This window comes from Salmo trutta, chromosome 20 (assembly GCF_901001165.1).
Source record: "Salmo trutta chromosome 20, fSalTru1.1, whole genome shotgun sequence".
Classification (NCBI taxonomy): Eukaryota; Metazoa; Chordata; class Actinopteri; order Salmoniformes; family Salmonidae; genus Salmo; species Salmo trutta.
This window is the reverse complement of record NC_042976.1, coordinates 2779381-2804261: the sequence shown is the minus strand read 5'-3', so window position 1 is coordinate 2804261 and position 24881 is coordinate 2779381. Positions and strand designations below refer to the sequence as shown.

At 40.5% G+C, this 24881-nt stretch overlaps 2 protein-coding genes across 4 annotated transcripts; both read right to left on the bottom strand.

Annotated features, from left to right (window-relative positions):
• Positions 1-2865: 2865 nt before the first annotated feature.
• si:ch211-67e16.3 (uncharacterized) lies at positions 2866-15305 on the bottom strand. Of its 2 annotated transcripts, none has more exons than XM_029702028.1 (7): positions 15160-15305; positions 14648-14796; positions 13757-13946; positions 5579-5730; positions 5234-5284; positions 3305-3325; positions 2866-3075 (listed from the first exon to the last, which is right to left on the bottom strand). In XM_029702028.1, the coding sequence occupies exons 1-7, from the start codon at positions 15218-15220 to the stop codon at positions 2968-2970; spliced, it is 732 nt and encodes a 243-aa protein (XP_029557888.1). In that variant the 5' UTR covers positions 15221-15305; the 3' UTR covers positions 2866-2967. The 2 variants fall into 2 exon arrangements, with proteins under 2 accessions (XP_029557888.1, XP_029557889.1); XM_029702029.1 differs by having other exon boundaries at positions 14648-14788; positions 15160-15264.
• Positions 15306-18437: 3132 nt separating this feature from the next.
• On the bottom strand, positions 18438-20561 carry cd28 (CD28 molecule). Of its 2 annotated transcripts, XM_029702026.1 has the most exons (4): positions 19836-20561; positions 19207-19578; positions 18806-18948; positions 18438-18661 (listed from the first exon to the last, which is right to left on the bottom strand). In XM_029702026.1, the coding sequence occupies exons 1-4, from the start codon at positions 19891-19893 to the stop codon at positions 18575-18577; spliced, it is 660 nt and encodes a 219-aa protein (XP_029557886.1). In that variant the 5' UTR covers positions 19894-20561; the 3' UTR covers positions 18438-18574. The 2 variants fall into 2 exon arrangements, with proteins under 2 accessions (XP_029557886.1, XP_029557885.1); XM_029702025.1 differs by lacking the exon at positions 19836-20561 and having other exon boundaries at positions 19207-19809.
• Positions 20562-24881: the final 4320 nt, after the last annotated feature.

The window sequence follows — 24881 nt, the reverse complement described above, 5'->3', positions numbered from 1 at the left end:
AGTCACAGTGGGTACAACATCTCCTATACACTTCCTCATAAACTCAGGAGGAGTTTATGAGTACAATATGTTACAAATTTACAAAACATATGATATGTTACAAATTCCAATTTGTTGTGGCTAACGTTAGCTATGTGGCTAATGCTAATGTTAGCTAGGTTGCTAATGTTAGCCAGGTTAGGAAACGGGGATACCTAGTCAGTTGTACAACTAAACTGAAATGTGTCTTCCGCATTTAACCCTCTGAATCAGAGAGGTGCGGGCGGGGCTGCCTTAATTGACTTTGGCCCACGGGGAACAGCGGGTTAACTGCCTTGCTCAGGGGGCAGAACCACATATTTTTACCTTGGGGATTCGATCCAGCAACCTTCTCTGTCACAGGCCGAAAACTCCTACACGTCATAGGGTTAATGGTTAACTTTAAGGTTAGGAGTTAGTTTAGGGTTAATGGTTAACATTAGGGTTAGATTAGGGTTATCGTGCTAAGAAGTTGCAAAGTATCAAGTAGTTGCAAAATTGCTCAAATGCTAAAGTTGTCCTTGATGAGATTCAAACCTGCAACCTTTGGGTTGCTAGATGTTTGCGTTATACGCACACCAATCCATCCAAACAACATCCAAATCCTGCAACTCAGGGTCCATACAGGTTGGCCATATGATTCTGTTTGTTTTGGACTCCAGAGAAGTAACATGATATAATATCTCTAGTTGCTATTGGCTGCTAACATGAATGACTTTCAGCTAAAAATCCAGGTGTAAAACACAGCTTATTTTTGTATCTTGCATTTTGAAAATGCATGGCTGGTAGTGACCAATCTTTCATATATACACTAGACGACAGACAGCGCTGTTTTGAAGCTATAAAAAAAAAATGCATTTATTAATGTCTACTTTTGTTTTTGCCAGGTTTATTCTGTTACAGACAATTGAAAGCCTACTTTTAAGTTATATTATGTGAGCTAAACATATGTATATTTTTTTTATAAAATATAAAAACATTTTCCATCAAGTATAATTATTTTTAAAGATTACTGCCCTCAAAACAAGAAAATACTTTAATACATGTAATTTTGTCCTTGAAACATTTAATTGAAATACTGTGTAATTCCATTCATTCCCATGGAGGGCTGCTTCTTCTGGAGAGCACCAATATGGCCGACCTGTGGCTTCAAAGCCTCTCACTGGCAAATACATGGCATCAGCAATCCAGGGTTTATATACATCATTTGGGGGTCACAATCTGGAACCAACGGTCCCGGGTCAAATAGCTTGAGAACCGCTGCTTTACTGTACTATACTATCATGTCCAAACTTGTGAAACTTAGACACCTACGATTGGTTCAGATTAGATCCGGTCCGAACCAATCAAATTTGGTCATGTTTAGGGGCCGAGCTCATTAGAATAATAGCCAGTGTGTAGAATAATACCCAAATATGCAAAGGAGAGTATTGCATATTTCTACCTTTGTGTATCTATTTAGGATACATCACCATGACGAGAATGACATTCATATTCAGAATTATGCATTTATGTGTAGTACAGATCAGGGACCCATGATGAAATTCTGTTACCTCAATTCTGTTACCGCAATTCTGTTACCCAGATGTAAATCCACTTCACCTACTGTAGTTCAATAACCAAAATAAAAAATGTCAAACTCAACGTGTAATGTCATAGCTGATGTCACGGTTGTCGAAAGGAGGAGCGGACCAAAGTGCAGCGTGTGTGTCGCTCCACATTTTATTTACACTGTGAAACTATGCAATACATACATAAACCGAATGACAAAAACAACAAACCGTGACACAGAGGTGAAACATACACTGACTCAAAGATAATCTCCCACAAACCCAGGTGGAAAAAAAAAAAAACCCTACTTAAGTATGATCTCCAATTAGAGACAACGAGGACCAGCTGCCTCTAATTGGAGAGCATCCCAAACAAAACCCCAACATAGAAATACAAAACTAGAACCTGAACATAGAAAATATAGAACACCCCCCCTGTCACACCCTGACCTACTCTACCCTAGAAAATAACATCTTTCTATGGGCAGGACGTGACAGCTGACACGTCATTCTTTTCTTCAGACATCTTTGAATCTTAATTCAGAGAAGATATTTAACAGAGTTTTGATAAGAACGTGGTCGCATAAAAACTACAGAGGGAAATTTTACCGTAATTCTGTTATCAAACTTTGCATCTTCACTGTTCTTCTAGTAAATGTGTTTTTGGTGACATATTCTGTGTATATTGTTCAAAGTCATCCTTGTGCATAGAGTTATATGGTTTGTTAAACTTTGAAATCAATGTTGTTGTTTTTTTTGTGAAATAAGTAAGTCTGCTTAATTCTTTCAGCTTGTGAATTCCCATATCACTCTGCTCTCTCCAATATGCATCATAAGTTTATTAAAATTCCATTTGAATATAACAAGCAGCACATTTTTTTTGTTTCTACAATCATTGTGACGAGTCAGGAAAGCCTTACTTATATCAAACACATTCTAGACTAGTAAGCAGCATCGCAACGTTGTTTTCACATCATTTTAAAAACTTTTTTTCTCTCTCAGTGTAACGATGCTGAATCAACGTGCAAAATGTCATCAACGTAAAGAAATAATTGTTTTCATGGGATGGGACTTTAGAAAAGCCTTCTATACATTCTTATAACCAATAAAGCATTGGACTTTGAAGTGTTACCAGCTCTTTCATACATTAGGCCTCAAAAGCCTTCCCTGTAGCTCAGTTGGTAGAGCATAGTGTTTGCAACACCAGGGTTGTGGGTTCGATTCCCACGGGGGGCCAGCACAGAAAAAAAAAATGTATGAAATTCTATGAAATGTATGCATTCACTACTGTAAGTCAGGATAAGAGCGTCTGCTAAGATGACAAAAAAAAAAAAAAAAAAAAAGGAATGGTTCTGAATCTGATTGATTGATCTGATCAGTTGAAGGTCTCTTTACTTGGTCAGCAAGTAAAGAGTTGGGAATTGTGGTTGATGGATCGTGAGCCTCTCACTCCAACTGGTACCTTCCTCATATCCATGTAGGTTGAATTAATGTTCCCTCTTCCCGTCTGAAATACAGAAAATGTCAACTTGAACCTTTTAACATTTACCCTTTTAGACTTGAATGATAAAGTAGGATCGTTATTTAATGATAGGGCGTAGCTAACATGGATAATTAGTGTTCCTAAACCAGGAGGAAAGACCCCTTGGACTTTAACAAGAAGTTAGATCACATTGTTGACAAGTTATAACTACTGTTGTGACAACGTTGGAAGCATGTGTATTGAATATTCTCACCGTAGGTTGGGTCTGATTAGGCTGAGGAAACAAATTAGAACAGAAATATTATTATTTTAACATAATCTTCAAAACAATATAATGAATATGTACAGAATTGTCCAATATATTGGCTTCAATTATGTGCTTTTATAACTGTGCAATTACATTGCCTTTGAAAAGTATTCAGACACCTTGACTTTTTCAACGTTTTGTTAGGTTATAGCCCAATGCTAAGATTGATTAAATTGTTACTTTTCCTCATCAATCTACACACAATGCCCCATAACAACGTAGCAAAAACAGGTTTTTGACATTTTTGCTAAAAAACAGAAATCTCACATTTACATAAGTATTCAGACCCTTTACTCAGTACTTTGTTGAAGCACCTTTGGCAGCGATTACAGTCTAAAAGTCTTCTTGGGTATGATGCTACAAGCTTGGCACACTTGTATTTGGGGAGTTTCTCCCATTCTTCTCTGCAGATCCTCTCAATCTCTGTCAGGTTGGATGGGGAGCATTGCTGCACAGCTATTTTCAGGACTCTAGAGATGTTCGATCAGGTTCAAGTCCAGGCTCTGGCTAGAACACTCAAGGACATTCAGAGACTTGTCCCGAAGTCACTCCTGCGTTGTCTTGGCTGTGTGCTTAGGGTCGTTGTCCTGTTGGACGGTGAACCGTCGCCCCAGTTTGAGGTCTTGAGCGCTCTGGAGCTGGTTTTCATCAAGGATCTCTCTGTACTTTGCTCCATTCATCTTTGCCTCGATCCTGACTAGTCTCCCAGTCCCTGCCGCTGAAAAACATACCCACAGCATGATGCTGCCACCATCATGCTTTACCGTTGGGATGGTGCCAGGTTTCCTCCAGATGTGATGCTTGGCATTCAGGCCAAAGAGTTCAATCTGGTTTCATCAGACCAGAGAATCTTGTTTCTTATGGTCTGAGAGTCCTTTAGGTGCCTTTTGGCAAACTCCAAGCGGGCTGTCATGTGCCTTTTACTGAGTAGTGGCTTCTGCCTGGCCACTCTGCCATAAAGGCCTGATTGGTGGAGTGCTGCAAGGTTCTGGAAGGTTCTCCCGGGTTCTTGGTCACCTCCCTGCCCAAGGCCCCTCTCCCCCGATTGCTCAGTTTAGCCGGGCGGCCAGCTCTTGGAAAAGTCTTGGTGGTTCCCAAACTTCTTCCATTTAAGAATGATGGAGGCCACTGTATTCTTGGGGACCTTCAATGCTGCAGACATTTTTTTTGGTACCCTTTCCCAGATGTGTGCCTCAACACAATCCTTTTACATTTTTTTTAAAGAACAAGTCAGTTAAGAACAAATTCTTATTTACAATGATGGCCTACCGGGGAACAGTGGGTTAACTGCCTTGTTCAGGGGCAGAACGACAGATTCTTACCTTGTCAGCTCGGGGATTCAATCTACCAACCTTTCGGTTACTGGCCCAACGCTCTAACCACTAGGCTACCTGCTACCCCCATGAATCATGTCCAATCAATTAGAATTTACCACAGCTGGACTCCATTGAAGCTGTAGAAACATCTCAAGGATGATCAATGGAAACAGGATGCAGCTGAGCTCAATTTCAAGTCTCATAGCAAAGGGTCTGAATACTTATGTAACTAAGTTATTTCTGTTTTTTATTTTTTATAAAACTGTTTTCACTTTGTCATTATGGGGTATTGTGTCAATTTTAGAATAAGGCTGTAACGTAACAAAATGTGGAAAAGGTCAACGGGTCTGAATACTTTCTGAAGGCACTGTATATGTTTCTCACTGCAACAACTTGAACTCAGTGTAAGAGCTTTAGGTTGTGCCAGCACTTCAAACATTAATGGGCAGTTTCCTGGACACAGATTGAGCCTAGTCCAAGACGTAATCTGTTTCCAGGAAACCAGTCCTATATTGTTTGGACTCAAATCTGATCTCTCATTAAAAAAAAGGATCCAAACCTGCATGGGGACGTATGTCAGCGAATCATATAGCTCCTCAGATCGAAGGACCTGGAAAAAATGACCCCAAAACACTAGAGATCAGAGAAGTAAGCAAAAGAAAAGTCCGGTGCTTGGCAATGAATAACATTAAGGAACAGAAACTCCTATCTTCACAAACATAGCTTGAAATAATGATGTCTTTGACATGAATACTATATAAAGTGTTCCTAACACAAGTTATACTTGAAGCCTGTTGATTGGCTTATTGAAATGTCAGGAGAGGAAAGCCTGTTGATTGTTTTCCTCTCCTGACATTTTAATCAGCCAATCAGCTGTAACGGTGTATATTATAATGAGCCTGACCCTCAGCCTGATATAGAAGAAGGTGATGGTGAAGCTGTAGAAGCAGAGGAACACAGACAGGCCAATCACAATCCACTTCAGTTGGTCAATCAGCTCAGCCTCAGGAGACGCAGGTAGAGGAGGTAGAGGGGAAGGAGCATCTCCTGCTAGTCCTGGGAACAGACAGTCAAAAACATGGAATATTTTAAACACAACCTTTTCCGGGAAAACGTAAAGTATAGCAAACACAACAGAGGAGGAAATGGAGTTTAGACATGATAAAATACATTATCATAATGCATTATGAAGTATTTCCTGGAATATCTAGAAACTACCATTATCATAATACATTATGAAGTATTTCCTGGAATATCTAGAAACTACCATTATCATAATATATTATTATTATTATTTAAAAAAAATATATATATTTCACCTTTATTTAAATAGGCCATAGTGGCGAAATAATTATAATTTAGCATTAACACTGGAGTGATAGATGTGTAGATGATGATGTGCAAGTAGAGATACTGGGGTGCAAAAGAGCAAGAAGATAAATAACAATATGGGGATGAGGTAGTTGGGTGGGCTATTTACAGATGGGCTGTGTACAGCTGCAGTGGTCGGTAAGCTGCTCTGATAGCTGATGCTTGAAGTTAGAGAGGGAGATATAAGACTCCAGCTTCAGTGATTTTTGCTATTTGTTCCAGTCATTGGCAGCAGAGAACTGGAAGGAAAGGCGGCCAAATGAGGTGTTGGCTTTGGGGATGACCAGTGAAATTGACCTGCTGGAGCGCGTGCTACAAGTGGGTGTTGCTATGGTGACCAGTGAGCTGAGATAAGGCGGGGCTTTACCTAGCAAAGACTTATAGATGACCTGGAGCATGTGGGTTTGGCGACGAATATGTAGTGAGGGCCAACGAGAGCATACAGTTATGAAACTAATAACAGGAAATAAATTAAATTTTGATTTATGTAAATAATATTTTAGTGACAAACCCTTCTCAGGAGGGCTGTAGGCACATACGTTAGGACTATTAATGTTTTTGGCAGAACAGGGACACAAAGTAAGAAAGAAGAAGTTGCGACTATGGAAAAGGGAAGTTGTCTATCTTGGACATACCATAGCATAGGAAGGGAGAACACTTAACTCTACCAGAAAAGCAGCCATTTTAGAAGTACCTAAACCACTTACTAAGAAACAGATGATGAGTTTTCTTGGAATGATTAACTATTGTCGTGTGTGGATATCCCACTTTCATTACATACCGGAAAGCTCAGTGAATTGATATATGGTAAAGCTATGGCAGCCAGAGATAAGATAGAATGGACTAGGAAAGCAGATGCAGAAGCAAAACAGGCAGGTCTTAAACCGCAAGCCGTCGACACAGCTGTTCTTAAAAGAGGAAGTAAACATAGACATAGCTATATTAAAAATGTCAGTCCAGAGCTCCAATGAAAGAGATTGCGAAATAGTAAAAGTTAGGAGCTGTCTATACAGAGGGGATTTGGTACAAGGATAAGTTATCCATACTACCCAAGTCATTGTTTAGATATGCGGCAAGATTGACACATGCGCAGAGCCATGTGTCAACAGGGGGATAGTAGAGCAGGTGGTAGGGTATATTAGGAAACACTTTGTGGCCTATTGGATAACGAACTACTTAAAACATTTTTTATAATAGATAAGTATATTAAATGGGTAGAAGCATTCCCAACTTACTTGGAGGATACGATTATGGTAGCTAAAATATTAGGTCCAGATATTATCCCTAGAGTTGGTTTACTAGGATCTATCTCTTTAAATATTGTATTACATTTTAGCTGATCAGGTAAACCATATAGAACGCCAGAGTTAGGAATACTAGAACATTTAGACATAGAATTTGAAGATATACTAGCAGAACACATGAGAAGACTGTGAAACATGGTGAAGCTCCAAAATTGCCCTCGCTAGAAGCCTGTGTTTCAGACATAAGGAAGTGGATGGCTGCAAACTTTCTACTTTTAAACTCGGACAAAACAGAGATGCTTGTTCTAGGTCCCAAGAAACAAAGAGATCTTCTGTTCAATCTGACAATTAATCTGGATGGTTGTACAGTCGTCTCAAATAAAACTGTGAAGGACCTCGGTGTTACTCTGGACCCTGATCTCTCTTTTGAAGAACACATCAAGACTGTTTCAAGGACAGCTTTTTTCCATCTACGTAACATTGCAAAAATCAGAAACTTTCTGTCCAAAAATGACGCAGAAAAATTAATCCATGCTTTTGTTACTTCTAGGCTGGACTACTGCAATGCTCTACTTTCCGGCTACCCGGATAAAGCACTAAACAAACTTCAGTTAGTGCTAAATACGGCTGCTAGAATCCTGACTAGAACCAAAAATTTTGATCATATTACTCCAGTGCTAGCCTCCCTACACTGGCTTCCTGTTAAGGCAAGGGCTGATTTCAAGGTTTTACTGCTAACCTACAAAGCATTACATGGGCTTGCTCCTACCTATCTTTCCGATTTGGTCCTGCCGTACATACCTACACGTACGCTACGGTCACAAGACGCAGGCCTCCTAATTGTCCCTAGAATTTCTAAGCAAACGGCTGGAGGTAGGGCTTTCTCCTATAGAGCTCCATTTTTATGGAATAGTCTGCCTACCAATGTGAGAGACGTAGACTCAGTCTCAACCTTTAAGTCTTTACTGAAGACTTATCTCTTCAGTAGGTCCTATGATTAAGTGTAGTCTGGCCCAGGAGTGTGAAGGTGAACGGAAAGGCTGGAGCAACGAACCGCCCTTGCTGTCTCTGCCTTGCCGGTTCCCCTCTTTCCACTGGGATTCTCTGCCTCTAACCCTATTACAGGGGCTGAGTCACTGACTTACTGGTGTTCTTCCATGCCGTCCATGGGAGGGGTGCGTCACTTGAGTGGGTTGAGTCACTGACGTGGTCTTCCTGTCTGGGTTGGCGCCCCCCCTTGGGTTGTGCCATGGCGGAGATTTCTGTGGGCTATACTCGGCCTTGTCTTCGGACGGTAAGTTGGTGGTTGTAGACATCCCTCTAGTGGTGTGGGGGCTGTGCTTTGGCAAAGTGGGTGGGGTTATATCCTGCCTGTTTGGCCCTGTCCGGGGGTATCATCGGATGGGGCCACAGTGTCTTCTGATCCCTCCTGTCTCAGCCTCCAGTATTTATGCTGCAGTAGTTTATGTGCCGGGGGGCTAGGGTCAGTCTGTTTCATCTGGAGTATTCTCTTGTCTTATCCGGTGTCCTGTGTGAATTTAAATATGCTCTCTCTAATTCTCTCTCTCTTTCTCTCTTTCTTTCTTTCTCTCGGAGGACCTGAGCCCTAGGACCATGCCTCGGGACTACCTGGCATGATGACTCCTTGCTGTCCCCAGTCCACCTGGCCATGCTGCTGCTCCAGTTTCAACTGTTCTGCCTGCGGCTACGGAACCCTGACCTGTTCACCGGACGTGCTTGTTGCACCCTCGACAACTACAATGATTATTATTATTTGACCATGCTGGTCATTTATGAACATTTTAACATCTTGACCATGTTCTGTTATAATATCCACCCGGCACAGCCAGAAGCGGACTGGCCACCCCTCATAGCCTGGTTCCTCTCTAGGTTTCTTCCTAGGTTTTTGGCCTTTCTAGGGAGTTTTTCCTAGGGAGTTTTTCCTAGCCACCGTGCCTCTTTCACATGCATTGCTTGCTGTTTGGGGTTTTAGGCTGGGTTTCTGTACAGCACTTTGAGATTTCAGCTGATATACGAAGGGCTATATAAATAAATTTGATTTGATTTGATATGTTTGTTAACCAAACCCGTATGTCTGAGATTTTGTGTCCAACAGGTGAATTACAGGAGAAGGTGATTCACTCAATCCAACCAGGAGACTGGGTGTGGATCCAGTCCCTGAGGAGAAAAGAACTGGAAGCAGCCGTGGTGGGAGGGCCCATACCAAGTACTTCTGGTGACAGCCTTCGCGGTGAGAATAGCTGAAAGAGCTACCTGGGTGCATATCACACATTGTAAGAGGGTAAGACACACTGACACTGTCGAACAATCACAGAGTTAGGAGAAGAACCGAATACACCAATAAGGTTCGGGGGGTTACCTCTCTAACAAAGGTTCCCTAACGCGCCCAATCCTCACTGTGTGCGTTCATAGAAGTGAAAGTATGGGTTGGCCTCTAGCCAGTGATACGTTCTCCGGGAAGGGGTGGGGCTTTACAGGGGTACTGGTCAGTCTGAGCTGTCTGATTGGTGGAGCCATATTCCTAATACACCATGAACCACTCGAAGTCAGAAAGTGGTAACTTGACCCATAGTGTAGAAGATGAGGATTTTGTATTGCCTTGGAGAGCTCTTTGGTCTTGGCCATGGTGGAGAGTTTGGAATCTGATTAATTGATTGCTTCTGTGGACAGGTGTCTTTTATACAGGTAACAAACTGAGATTAGGAGCACTCCCTTTAAGAGTGTGCTCCTAATCTCAGCTCGTTCCCTGTATAAAAGACACCTGGGAGCCAGAAATCTTTCTGATTGAGAGGGGGTCAAATACTTATTTCCCTCATTAAAATGCAAATCAATTTATAACATTTTTGACATGCGTTTTTCTGGATTTTTTGTTGTTGTTATTCTGTCTCTAACTGTTCAAATAAACCTACCATTAAAATTATAGACTGATCATTTCTTTGTCAGTTGGCAAACGTACAAAATCAGCAAGGGATCAAATACTTTTTTCCCTCACTGTATTGAATTTAGTTTGATTTTGTATGACATTTCTGAATCCAATAAAAATAGATGTGTAATAGTGTGTGTGTAATATTTAGTCAATAGGGTGAATTGATAAAATCATTTATATGTTTAAGGTTTTGACTAAATGATTCCACCCTGTAAATATATAACTGAGTATATATAACTGAGTGATTATAAGACTAATTCTATAACTGTGTGTGCATAGGACAAGCTAAGACTTTACTATTTAGTAATGTAAGTGAGACATTCAAGGAAAAGGAAAACTGTTAACCTGTTTGGTATAGGGGGCAGTATTGAGAATTTTGGAAAAAATATGTTCCCATTTTTAACTGCCTCCTACACCAACTCAGAAGCTAGAATATGCATATTATTGTTCAGGTTTGGATAGAAAACACTCTGAATTTTCTAAAACTGTTTGAATGGTGTCTGTGAGTATAACAGAACTCCTATGGCAGGCAAAAACCTGACAAGGCTTCAAGCAGGAAGTACCCTGTCTGACAAGGAGTCGTGCGTCTTACCTCTTTTTATTGAAAAGTAAGGATCTTAGCTGTAACGTGACAATTCCCAGGGCTCCAATAGGCTCTCAGAGCCCGCGAAATAACTGAAGGTTTACGAGGGAGCCTCAGGTTGAAACATATTATCGCCTTTTGTAAGTGGATGCTCGGAGGACCTTTCAATGATGCGCGTGCATGAGTCGCTTCTGAGGAGAAATTTTATTCGGCTGTTTAGGCTCAATGCATACTCCCGGTCGGAATATTATCACTTCTCTACGACATAAATGGCATAAAAATTTGTTTTAAACAGCGGTTGACATGCTTCGAAGTACGGTAATGGAATATTTAGACATTTTTGACAAGCCAACGCGCCATGCGCGGGACCGTGAGGAAGCATTCTGATAGTGTCTAGAACTCACGAACAAAACGTCGCTGTTGGAATATAACGATGGATTATTTGGGACCAAACCAACATTTGTTATTGAAGTAGAAGTCCTGGCAGTGTATTCTGATGAAGAACAAGCAAGGTAAGAACATTTTTCTTATAGGAAATGTGATTTTGGTGGAGGCTGAACTGGGTGGGTATCTAAATAGCTAGCCCTGTAATGCCGGGCTATGTACTTAGATTATTGCAAAATGTGCTTCATCCGAAAAGCTATTTTAAAATCGGACATATCGAGTGCATAGAGGGGTAATGTATCTATAATTCTTAAAATAATTGTTATGCTTTTTGTGAACGTTTATCGTGAGTAATTTAGCAAACTGTTAGTAAATTCACCGGAAGTTTGCGGTGGTTATGCTTTTTCTGAACGTCACATGCTAATGTAAAAAGCTGGTTTTTGATATAAATATGAACTTGATTGAACAGACATGCATGTATTGTATAACACAATGTCCTAGGTGTGTCATCTGATGAAGATTATAAAAGGTTAGTGCTGCATTTAGCTGTGGTTTTGGTTTATGTGACATGATATGCTAGCTTGAAAAATGGGTGTCAGATTTTTTCTGGCTGGGTACTCTGCTAACATAATCTAATGTTTTGCTTTTGTTGTAAAGCCTTTTTGAAATCGGACAGTGGGGTTAGATTAACGAGATTCTTGTCTTTAAATAGCTGTGAAATAGTCATATGTTTGAGAAATTGAAGTTATAGCATTTCTAACGATTCAAAAATCGCGCCACTGGATTGAAGTGACTGTTACGTAGGTGGGACGAAATCGTCCCACATACCCCAGAGAGGTTAACAGACAACTTGTGACCACTGTGAAACTAATAACAGGAAAGAGGTCTCCCCACCCAGGGATGGGAGAAACCATTGGGCTTGCAGTAGATTATGTAACATGTTGCAGGATATGATAAGCAATGTATGTGTTGGAGAAGACTGGTAAATATGCATTGGCAGCGTTAGAGAAGAGGAGGGGCATTTATAAGGGGTGTGACATATGGTATAACCAAACGTGTGAGGTATAAAAGGCTATGTACATTGTTTGATATTTAGAGCCCTCGTGAATAAACATTACGATCATTGTAAGCTGGGTCTCCGTCTGTTTCATTCAACCGGAATCTTACACATTCTGGGTTACAGACTGAGTAGTTTAATTGAATTTCAGTTTAAGAACATTGAGAACTTAATTCTCCTAACAACAGTACAGGTTGCAGTGGAGGGTAGTATATGGGGCTTTGGTGACAAAATGGATGGCACTGTGATAGACTACATCCAATTTGCTGAGTAGAGTGTTGGAGGCTATTTTGTAAATGACATCGCCGAAGTCAAGGATCGGTAGGATAGTCAGTTTTACGAGGGTGAAGCATGAGTGAAGGAGGCTTTGTTTGCGAAATAGGAAGCCAATTCTAGATTTAATTTTGGATTGGAGATGTTTGATGTGAGTCTGGAAGGAGAGTTTACAGTCTAACCAGACACCTAGGTATTTGTAGTTGTCCACATATTCTAAGTCAGAACCGTCCAGAGTAGTGATGCTGGACGGGCGGGCGGGTGCGGGCAACAATCGGTTGAAGAGCATGCATTTAGTTTTACTAGCATTTGAAAGCAGTTGGAGGCCACGGAAGGAGTGTTGTATGGCATTGAAGCTCTATGAAGTATGTGGTCCTGTGTGGCTCAGTTGGTAGAGCATGGTGTTTGCAACGCCAGGGTTGTGGGTTCGATTCCCATGGGGGACCAGTACGGGAAAAAAAACATATATAATAAATGTATGAAATGTATGCATTCACTACTGTAAGTCGCTCTGGATAAGAGCATCTGCTAAATGACTAAAATGTAAAATGTAAAAGTACTTCATGAATATCTAGAAACTACCATTATCATAATACATTATGAAGTACTTCATGGAATATCTAGACACCACCATTATCATAATACATTATGAAGTATTTCATGGAATATCTAGAAACTACCATTATCATAATACAGTATCAAGTACTTCATGGATTATCTAGAAACAACCATTATCATAATACATTATGAAGTACTTCATGGAATATCTAGAAACTACCATTATCATAATACATTATGAAGTATTTCATGGAATATCTAGAAACTATCATTATCATAATACATTATGAAGTACTTCATGGAATATCTATACACCACCATTATCATAATACATTATAAAGTACTTCATGGAATATCTATACACTACCATATGCCAGTCAGACATTGCAGTAATTCCTACTGGATTTGTATTGATAAATTATGCAATCACTATCAAATGCAATATTTAGTTACATACTGTAACCTGCTGTACATCACATGAATCATTTGAACTTTCTAAACATATAACACAGGTAATCAATCTAAGGCTTGTGTCCCAAGTGGAACCCTATAGTGTATGGTTCACTAATTTAGACCAGATCCCTGGTCAAAAGTAGTGCACCCTAATAGGTATTACAGCATTTGGGACATAACTTAAAAATGTACAAAGGAAATGTTCCACTAACCTGGCAGCAGTTTGGTGGAGCGGTTCCCCACTACAGTTTTGATGGGTTTCATGGTAATAGCAGATGACAATGAGAACTCACACTGGAACAGACCACTGATGTCATCAGCCTTTAAGTTGTGTAATGTGAACTTGTACTGGTTCCGTGTCACCTTCATGTAGGTGCAGTCAGCCATCTGACTGTTATTTACCTAATAATAATAATAATACATTTCATTTACAGAGGAATCTCAATACTCTACGTAGGCAGAAACTAAACAACAAACAAAAAAACAACAATAAAGACAAAAAATACAAAGTTATAAAGTCATAAATTAATAAAGTTATAAAGTTATAAAGTCATAAATTAATAAAGTTATAAAGTCATAAATTAATAAAGTTATAAAGTCATAAAGTCATAAATGAATAAATTAATAAAGTTATAAAGTCATAAAGTCATAAATTAATAAAGTTATAAAGTCATACATTTATAAAGTTATAAAGTCATAAATTAATAAAGTTATAAAGTCATACATTTATAAAGTCATAAATTAATAAAGTTATAAAGTCATGAAGTTATAAAGTCATAAAGTCATAAATTAAGGAAGTTATAAAGTCAAAGTCATAAATGAATAAAGTTATAAAGTTATAAAGTCATAAATTAATAAAGTCATAAAGTTGAATTAAATTGAATTGAATTAAAGAATCAAGGCAGTTAAAAAACAGGGCTAAAAGAGTCTTGACAGATAGGGTTGGTCTGTAGATGGAGCGTCTTTCAGATGGTCAGGGAGAGCATTCCATAGGCGAGGAGAAAGGGACCAGAGTACTCGGTCCCCCCCTATGGTCTGGACACCTGTCATGGGGACTTGAAGCAGTGGGGGGTGGCTGGAGCGGAGTGTGTGAGGTGGCTCACCTGACAAACCATGGTAATATCAGAGTTATTGAGTCTGTTCAGCCTGGCGTCAATAACAAAGAGCCCATCTGGGTTTGTGTGACTACAGGTGATGGAGACAGTACCGTCGGGGTTAAGTGTTCGGTTCGCAGGCTGCATCACCTGAATCCCTGGGAGGGGAGACAGTCAGAGTGAAACGAGAAGAGAGAAGATAACATACTGTAGAATCTCAACGGAAAGTCATTTGTTTGAGGAAACGTGGCACTTTTTTTCTCACAACAACAACAAAAAATGTATCCAATGGAAAACAATGGTATTTTAGACAGCCACATTTCTTGTGGCCTTTTATCCCAGACAGGTTGAAGAGGAATAAACCTATATACATTTCCATGACTTTTAGAAATACAATCTCTATTTTCTAAAAATGAATGACATTACTAACATGATATATATATATATATATATATATATATATATATATATATAAATATATATATATTAGTATATAATAAAACATAAAGTAGAGATCTCACCGTGGCTGGGACAGAGAAGGGTAAAAAACCAGGCAACTACAGAGATGATTCTGATTATCATTTCAACTCTTTTTCCTGCTGAGTTTTAACCTTTAGCTAGCTGAGTCTAACTCTGACAGACACCAAATCAACAGTGACGGACTAGAGGGGAAATCTCTCCTCATAACTCTCTAGCTCTCCTCCTATCACGGGGCTTTAAATTGGTTTACTTGTCTGTCATTGGGAGTATCACAGACACTAAGTGGTAAAGTGGGTTAAAGTATAGATTGATTCCGACTAAAGGACCACAACAGATAATCTTTCTAGTTGTTTTTAAAAAAAAAATTTGCCCAAGAGTTTTGATTTAGTACATATGGATATATGGAGGTATTTGCATTCCCATTAGAATAGATGGAGTTAGCTTAACAGATTCCTTACCAGTGGCACAGTTGTATTTTTGCTGTTGTTAGCAGACTAATAGGCTCCACTAAATACAGTAGTTACAGCACCATATCTTGTTAGTTATTAAATGTACACGTTATCCTTTTCTCCATTGACCGTCATTTTGTTATAGGCCATGTAAATCTGCTGTACCGGCATGTTTACGGACATTTTCTGTTATCAGAAAAAAAGGAAAAAACCCTTTGATTTCTAACTAGGTGAACCGAATCAGTGGTTGGTGTTAATGCCACATCCTGTTGTGTTCAGTGTTTTTCTCTGAAGTCTGTCACTAGAAACTAGACCTAAGTCAGTCAGCAGTAAAGAGGCTGGGAACTGCGACCCAAATGGAATCCTATTCCCTACATAAGGTGCCATAGGGCTCTGGTCAAAAGTAGTGCACTATGTAGGGAATAGGGTGCTACGGCCCATAGGGCACTGGTCTAAAGTAGTGCACTATGTAGGGAATAGGGTGCCATTTGGGACGCAGCCTAGCTGTAAAGGCGTGGTAGTCTCTAGAAGAAGAGGCCTCCTGTAGGGCACGCCTGGGTTCAAATACTATTTGAGATCTTTCAAATACTTTTAAGTGTTAGCTCTAGCCTGCCTGGAGTAGCAGGTGGATGGTGTTTGCGCATATAGGAACTGCCTGCTGGTTCCATTGTAACTGTCAAGCAGCCAATCAAACCCAGCTAAAGCATTTGAAGTGATTTCAAATAGTGCTTGAACCCAGAGCTGCCTGATCCTGACATCCTGTTATTACTCTGTAAATGCACACACTGGAAACTGTGTCCCAAAATGGCACCCTATTCGCTACCAAAGTGTCCTATAGGCCCTGGTTAGAAGCAGTGGACTATATAGGGAACAGAGTGTCAGTGGGGAAACTGCCAGATACTGGGAGATGGATTGATAATGAAGAAGCTTTTGAGGTTTGATTCACTTTTCTTTCTTCTTATTATTACTATATTAACAAAATAAGACGGCATCAACTTAGAGGAATATTTTTTAGAAAATGTTGTTGTGGGGGTCAACGTTCAGAGTTCTTGGCACCTGGTAATCTATAATGCCTTCCGAAAGTATTGATACCCCTCGAATGATTTCACATGTTGTTGTGCTACAAGCTAAAAACCCATTTACTCCCTAATGAAAAAGTGAAAATATGTTTTTAGAAATGTTTGCTAATTTTATTGAAAATTGTTTAATTTTTTTTACAAAAATAAGTATTCAGACCCTTGAGTCAACACATTAAATTCACCGTTGGCTGCGATTACAGCTGTGAGTATTTCTGAGTAAGTATCGAAGCGCTTTACTCATCTTGATTGTACAATATTTGCACATTATTCTCTTTAAAATTCTTCAAGCTTTGTCAAGTTGGTTGTGATCATTGCTAGAAAGCCATTTTCAAGTATTGCCATAGATGTTCAAGCCAATTTTAGTCAAAAATGGAGCTAGGCCACTCAGAAATATTACATGTATATGGTCTTGTGTTTTAGGTTATTGTCCTGCTGAAAGGTGGATTTGTCTCCCAGTGTCTGGTGGAAAGCAGACTAAACCAGGTTTTCCTTTAGGATTTTGCATGTGCTTAGCTCTATTCCATTTATTTTTATCCTGAAAAACTCCCTAGTCCTTGCCGATGACAAGCATACCAATAACATGATGCAGCCACCACCAGAATGCATGTTTTGGAATATTTTTTATTCTGTACAGGCTTTCTTCTTTTCACTCTGTCATTTAGGTTAGTATTGTGGAGTAATTTAGGTTAGTATTGTGGAGTAAATCAGGTTAGTATTGTGGAGTAACTCCGGCAACTGAGTTAGGAAGGACACCTATATTATTGTAGTGACTGGGTGTATTGATACACCATCCAAAGTGTAATTTATAACTGCACCATGTTCAAAGGATAATTCAAGGTCTGCTTTTTCATTTTTACCCATCTACCAATAGGTGCCGTTCTTTGCGAGGCACTGGAAAACTTCCCTGGTGTTTGTGGTTGAATCTGTGTTTGAAATTCGCTGCTCAACTGAGGGACCTTACAGATAATTGTATGTGTGGAGGTACAGAGATGAGGTAGTCATTCATAAATCATGTTAAACACTATTGTTGCACACAGAGTGAGTCCACGCAACAGTATAATGTGATTGTTAAGCAAATTTTTATTCCTGAACTTATTTAGGCTCACCATAACAACGTTGAATAGGCATTGACTCAAGACCTTACAGCTTCTCATTTTTAATTAATTGGTGAAAATGTCTAAAGACATAATTCCACTTTGACATTATGGTGTGTTGTGTGTAGGCCCAGTGACACATAATCTCAATTGAATCCATTTTAAATTCAGGCTGTAACAATAAAATGTGGAAAAGTCATGGGGTGTGAATACTTTCTGAAGGCCACTGTATCATGAATTGAATTACTGTAAGGTTAAGGAATTACTCAGCTATACGGTTCTTAAAAAGACACACATTTTAGGATTTTGTGAGTGACGGGTAAATAAATATTTATAAAAGGTAAAACTAATTATAATAGCCTACACATGTTTATTTTAATATTTCTCCAGCTGATAATTGTAATATTTCTCCAGCTGTCGGCTGTCAATCCAGACAGCAAGAGATCACTCATCAAAGGCTGTCTTGAGTCTCGACCACAATATCAATATTGATCTTTATCGTGGTCTTGTGTTTTTTTTGAGTTGGACAAAATAAATCTCAGTAATGTGTAGTCATTTAATTTAAATGCCACCTAGATATTAGTGCTACTGGGGAAATCTCTGAGTAAGATCGTCGTCACACTCTGAGTGTTCAATAACCACTTGGCTATTCAACAAATCGTGTGTTTATAAGAAATGATTGTGACAAAGACGGAAATTATTGATCAAAAACAAAACAATTTATTCGAGGCTAGTCGTAGACTTGATTTTACTAGTCTGCAATTTCTTTATATTACAACACAATGAAACATATAGAATGGATTAAAAAAAAAAACATTTCTCAAAACAAAATCTTCATTGGAAATTACCATAATCAAATCTTCCGTCATTCTGTGATGTCATTGGTATTATTGCTTCAAATCTTCTCTTCCTCTGTAGAACCTAGAAGGTTAAATTACATTATTATATCTATTAAAATGGACATAAGAGTATCGACAGAAGTGACTCTTGTTATCAGGTTAATGTTGTTGTTGCTCGTGAAGTGACTGATCGACGTTAAAGCAGAAGTTGTTTGTAAGAGCTCACCTGATGAACGAGGAGGATAGCAATGGCAGAGATTACTATTAATATGGTGGCAGCGGTCATTCCTGCTAAGGGTAGTCTGACTGATGTTTCTCCTGTTATATCATCTCTTCTCTGGGCCTCTGGGGTAAAGCACCCTGGTTCCTCTACAGAAATGCACCATGCACAATCTTAACAACAGTCATGTCAGAATTCAACACGCGTATTGTTTTGAGAACTAGGGCTCAATCCTAACTTCAAATCTGCATCTTTAAACCCAACCCAAATTCTCACACAAATCACAATTGAATCAAAGCGTGGTTCAAAGTCCACTTGATAGGTAAGTGCATAATGTCTGTATGTATCATTAGCATTAAGCCTTTAGATCTATTTATCTCCCAATATACAGTAGCATTCAGTATTACCTGTTATATAGAGAAGGGTGCCATTCCCAAACGTCCTGAGGTAAGGCGGAGGGTACAGGACTTCTATGGCACAGCGGTACAGGTCGGTGTCGTTACCCCGGAGACCAGAAATAGTCAGGTTCACCTTGCCTGGCCCAAACTGGCCTCGACAAGTCACCGTCCTCTCTCCCTCTCCCTCCGTCTGGAAGGCTGTATTTTTGTTGGTGAAGGAAGAGGTGCACACTTTCTGTTCTTCCTGCTCCCCGTACATCCCCCGATACAGAGTGATCCTTAGCTCCTCCGGTTCATGTCTCCCTGTGTGGTGGTAGGAGCAGAACAACTCCACCTCACCACGATGACTCACCACACGGTAAGGCTGGGAAACCTTCAGGGCTGGAAAGAGACGGTGAGAGAGGTGGGTAGAGAGAGAGAGAGAAGGGGGAGAGAGAGAGAGAGAGAGGTCAGATTCACTCATTGCTGTTGCTGAGCTTGTATCCTATACAGCTCCACATCATCCAGAAGTAGAGGTCCATCTCATAACACCTGAGGTCCCAACAATGCAATACAACTAACAACTAACTCTGCATTGACTAAATCTAGTCCTTATTAAAGAAATGTCTTGTATCATATTTTTTTTAAAAGGTACTCACCATTCCATACTGGGAGGTAAAGACCGAGACAGAGAAATGTCAACAGGTTGAGACTCATGATGATGAGAAGAAATGTACCTCCAAAAAAAAAATAATCTTCTCAGACTTTTATATTGCCAAGTCTTTCGGAAAGAGTCAGAGATTTTGCGATGATCAACGACATAGAAAGCACATACGTGCTTCACTACCAGTAATACCAAACCACCAATTCAGGTGTACTGTTCATTATTCTGGTAAAATAGTTTCCATTGACAACGGAAAATATGCAAAGTGAACATAAAGAGAAAAACACCCAGAGTAAAACACTGAAATGGTTTAGTCATAATGAAAATGCTGATTTGTGATATTTTTACCCTTTTTTTGTTGTTGACGTCATGCCAATGTCGATTTGAACGTCTTCTGCGCTTCAGTGTGAACGCTGAGAACCAATGACGGAGTAGAGGAAGATTAATAGGGGGGTTACACCACTATTATGAAATGGGACCCTATTTCCCACATGTGTCCTGGTCAAAGGCAGTGAGTGCCCTATTAAGGGAATATAGGTTGCCATTTGAATGAGGGATTATCCACCTATTTTGCCAACGGCAATCTAAATATTTATTAAGTGTGCTTAGAGTATTGTGTTAAACTGCTCAGAGATGTGCAGTAGACAGGAGATTTAATAAGATTAAAAACTGTTTCCTGGAATAGGTTTGAAAACATTAAGGAGGCATCCCTAGTCCTTATATAGTGCACTACAGAGTCCTATAGACCCTGGTCAAATGGAGTGCACTACAGAGCCCTATAGACCCTGGTCAAATGAAGTGCACTACAGAGCCCTATAGACCCTGGTCAAAAGGAGTGCACTACAGAGGGAAGAACCTCTGGTTAGGGGCTGAGTCCTACCGAGTCACAAGGAAGGTCCTCTGGTTAGGGGCTGAGTCCTACTGAGTCACAAGGAAGAACTTCTGGTTAGGGGCTGAGTCCTACCGAGTCACAAGGAAGAACTTCTGGTTAGGGGCTGAGTCCTACCGAGTCACAAGGAAGAACTTCTGGTTAGGGGCTGAGTCCTACCGAGTCACAAGGAAGAACTTCTGGTTAGGGGCTGAGTCCTACCGAGTCACCACAAGGAAGAACCTCTGGTTAGGGGCCCAAAACGAGGTTGTAAAGTTAAACTCACAAACTCACACACAAACAGCTTCATACAGTCTGATAATGTTCGATCATTTCTGAGGCTCTTGATTATCAGCGGCATCATTCTGTAATATACAACTTGACATTATAAAAAAAAAAAATCATGACTGTAATCTACAATATAAAAATCATAATTTATATTATATAATCTGTATTATAAACCTGGTAGTTTGGGTTCTGGATGATGATTAGCTGAAACAACATTTAATCTGTGTGTATATCAGACAATAAACCATGGGTATGACACAAAAACACTAGTTTAATGTTCTTTATGTTGGTAACCAGTTTATAATAGCAATAAGGCACCTCGGGGCGGTTGTGGTAACTCCATCTCATGGGCTACAGAAACACTGCTAACCAAACAACAGTGCTAGGTGGCTGTACTACAGAAACACTGCTAACCCAACAACAGTGCTAGGTGGCTGTGCTACAGAAACACTGCTAACCAAACAACAGTGCTAGGTGGCTGTACTACAGAAACACTGCTAACCCAACAACAGTGCTAGGTGGCTGTACTACAGAAACACTGCTAACCCAACAACAGTGCTAGGTGGCTGTGCTACAGAAACACCGCTAACCAAACAGTGCTAGGTGGCTGTGCTACAGAAACACTGCTAACCAAACAACAGCGCTAGGTGGCTGTGCTACAGAAACACTGCTAACCAAACAAAAGTGCTAGGTGGCTGTGCTACAGAAACATTGCTAACCAAACAACAGTGCTAGGTGGCTGTACTACAGAAACACTGCTAACCCAACAACAGTGCTAGGTGGCTGTGCTACAGAAACACTGCTAACCAAACAACAGTGCTAGGTGGCTGTGCTACAGAAACACTGCTAACCCAACAACAGCACTAGGTTGCTGTGCTACAGAAACACTGCTAACCAAACAACAGTGCTACACAAACACTGCTAACCAAACAACAGCGCTAGGTGGCTGTGCTACAGAAACACTGCTAACCCAACCACAGTGCTAGGTGGCTGTGCTACAGAAACACTGCTAACCAAACAACAGTGCTAGGTGGCTGTGCTACAGAAACACTGCTAACCAAACAACAGCGCTAGGTGGCTGTGCTACAGAAACACTGCTAACCAAACGGTGCTAGGTGGCTGTGCTACAGAAACACTGCTAACCAAACAACAGTGCTAGGTGGCTGTACTACAGAAACACTGCTAACCAAACAGTGCTAGATGATTGTACTACAGAAACACTGCTAACCAAACAACAGTGCTAGGTGGCTGTGCTACAGAAACACTGCTAACCAAACAACAGCGCTAGGTGGCTGTGCTACAGAAACACTGCTAACCAAACAACAGTGCTAGGTGGCTGTGCTACAGAAACACTGCTAAACAAACAACAGTGCTAGGTGGCTGCGCTACAGAAACACTGCTAACCAAACAACAGCTAGGTGGCTGTGCTACAGAAACACTGCTAACCAAACAGTGCTAGGTGGCTGTGCTACAGAAACACTGCTAACCAAACAACAGTGCTAGGTGGCTGTACTACAGAAACACTGCTAACCAAACAGTGCTAGGTGGCTGTACTACAGAAACACTGCTAACCAAACAACAGTGATAGGTGGCTGTGCTACAGAAACACTGCTAACCAAACAACAGCTAGGTGGCTGTGCTACAGAAACACTGCTAACCAAACAGTGCTAGATGATTGTACTACAGAAACACTGCTAACCAAACAACAGTGCTAGGTGGCTGTGCTACAGAAACACTGCTAACCAAACAACAGCGCTAGGTGGCTGTGCTACAGAAACACTGCTAACCAAACAACAGTGCTAGGTGGCTGTGCTACAGAAACACTGCTAAACAAACAACAGTGCTAGGTGGCTGCGCTACAGAAACACTGCTAACCAAACAACAGCTAGGTGGCTGTGCTACAGAAACACTGCTAACCAAACAGTGCTAGGTGGCTGTGCTACAGAAACACTGCTAACCAAACAACAGTGCTAGGTGGCTGTACTACAGAAACACTGCTAACCAAACAGTGCTAGGTGGCTGTACTACAGAAACACTGCTAACCAAACAACAGTGATAGGTGGCTGTGCTACAGAAACACTGCTAACCAAACAACAGCTAGGTGGCTGTGCTACAGAAACACTGCTAACCAAACAGTGCTAGATGATTGTACTACAGAAACACTGCTAACCAAACAACAGTGCTAGGTGGCTGTGCTACAGAAACACTGCTAACCAAACAACAGCGCTAGGTGGCTGTGCTACAGAAACACTGCTAACCAAACAACAGTGCTAGGTGGCTGTGCTACAGAAACACTGCTAAACAAACAACAGTGCTAGGTGGCTGCGCTACAGAAACACTGCTAACCAAACAACAGCTAGGTGGCTGTGCTACAGAAACACTGCTAACCAAACAGTGCTAGGTGGCTGTGCTACAGAAACACTGCTAACCAAACAACAGTGCTAGGTGGCTGTACTACAGAAACACTGCTAACCAAACAGTGCTAGATGATTGTACTACAGAAACACTGCTCTCTCTAAAAGCTTCACTCATTCAACAGTTGAACCCTAAATGGTTCTCCAGTAGATTGCTAAGAAAAGCTCATCCATTGTTTAAAAATTGCCTTTTTGCAGATTGCCATGTGTCATTTTTTCAAATTACAGTGAGGGAAAAAATTATTTGATCCCCTGCTGATTTTGTACGTTTGCCCACTGACAAAGAAATGATCAGTCTATAATTTGAATGGTAGGTTTATTTGAACAGTGAGTTACAAAATAACAACAAAAAAATCCAGAAAAACGCATGTCAAAAATTGTATACATTGATTTGCATTTTAATGAGGGAAATAAGTATTTGACCACTCTGCAAAACATGACTTAGTACTTGGTGGCAAAACCCTTGTTGGCAATCACAGAGGTCAGACGTTTCTTGTAGTTGGCCACCAGGTTTGCACACATCTCAGGAGGCCTGCATGTAAAGTGTTCTATGTAATTATTGGGACAGGGAGGCATTGTTTCTTCTTATGGCTCTAAATTCCACAGGTTTGGATTTTAAATCAATTTTTTTTGTAATTATTTAACCTTTATTTAACTCGGCAAATCAGTTAAGAACAAATTCTTATTTACAATGACAGCCTAGGAATAGTGGGTTAACTGCCTTGTTCAGGGGAAGAACGACAGATTTTTACCTTGTCAGCTGGGGATTCGATCTAGCAACCTTTCGGTTACTAGTCCAACGCTCTAATTACTGGGCTACCTGACTATGAGGTCAAAGTGCAGACTGTCTGCTTTAATTGAAGGGTATTTTCATCCATATCCGTCTAAAAATCACAGGACTGTTTGCACTACGCATAGAGAATAGGGTGCCATTAGGTACGCCATTAGGTACACAGCCATAGAGCCATCGAGAATAGGGCGCCATTAGGTACACAGCCATAGAGCCATAGAGAATAGGGCGCCATTAGGTACACAGCCATAGAGAATAGGGCGCCATTAGGTACACAGCCATAGAGCCATAGAGAATAGGGCGCCATTAGGTACACAGCCATAGAGCCATAGAGAATAGGGCGCCATTAGGTACACAGCCATAGAGAATAGGGCGCCATTAGGTACACAGCCATAGAGCCATAGAGAATAGGGCGCCATTAGGTACACAGCCATAGAGCCATAGAGAATAGGGCGCCATTAGGTACACAGCCATAGAGCCATAGAGAATAGGGCGCCATTAGGTACACAGCCATAGAGAATAGGGCGCCATTAGGTACACAGCCATAGAGCCATAGAGAATAGGGCGCCATTAGGTACACAGCCATAGAGAATAGGGTGCCATTAGGTACACAGCCATAGAGAATAGGGCGCCATTAGGTACACAGCCATAGAGAATAGGGCACCATTAGGTACACAGCCA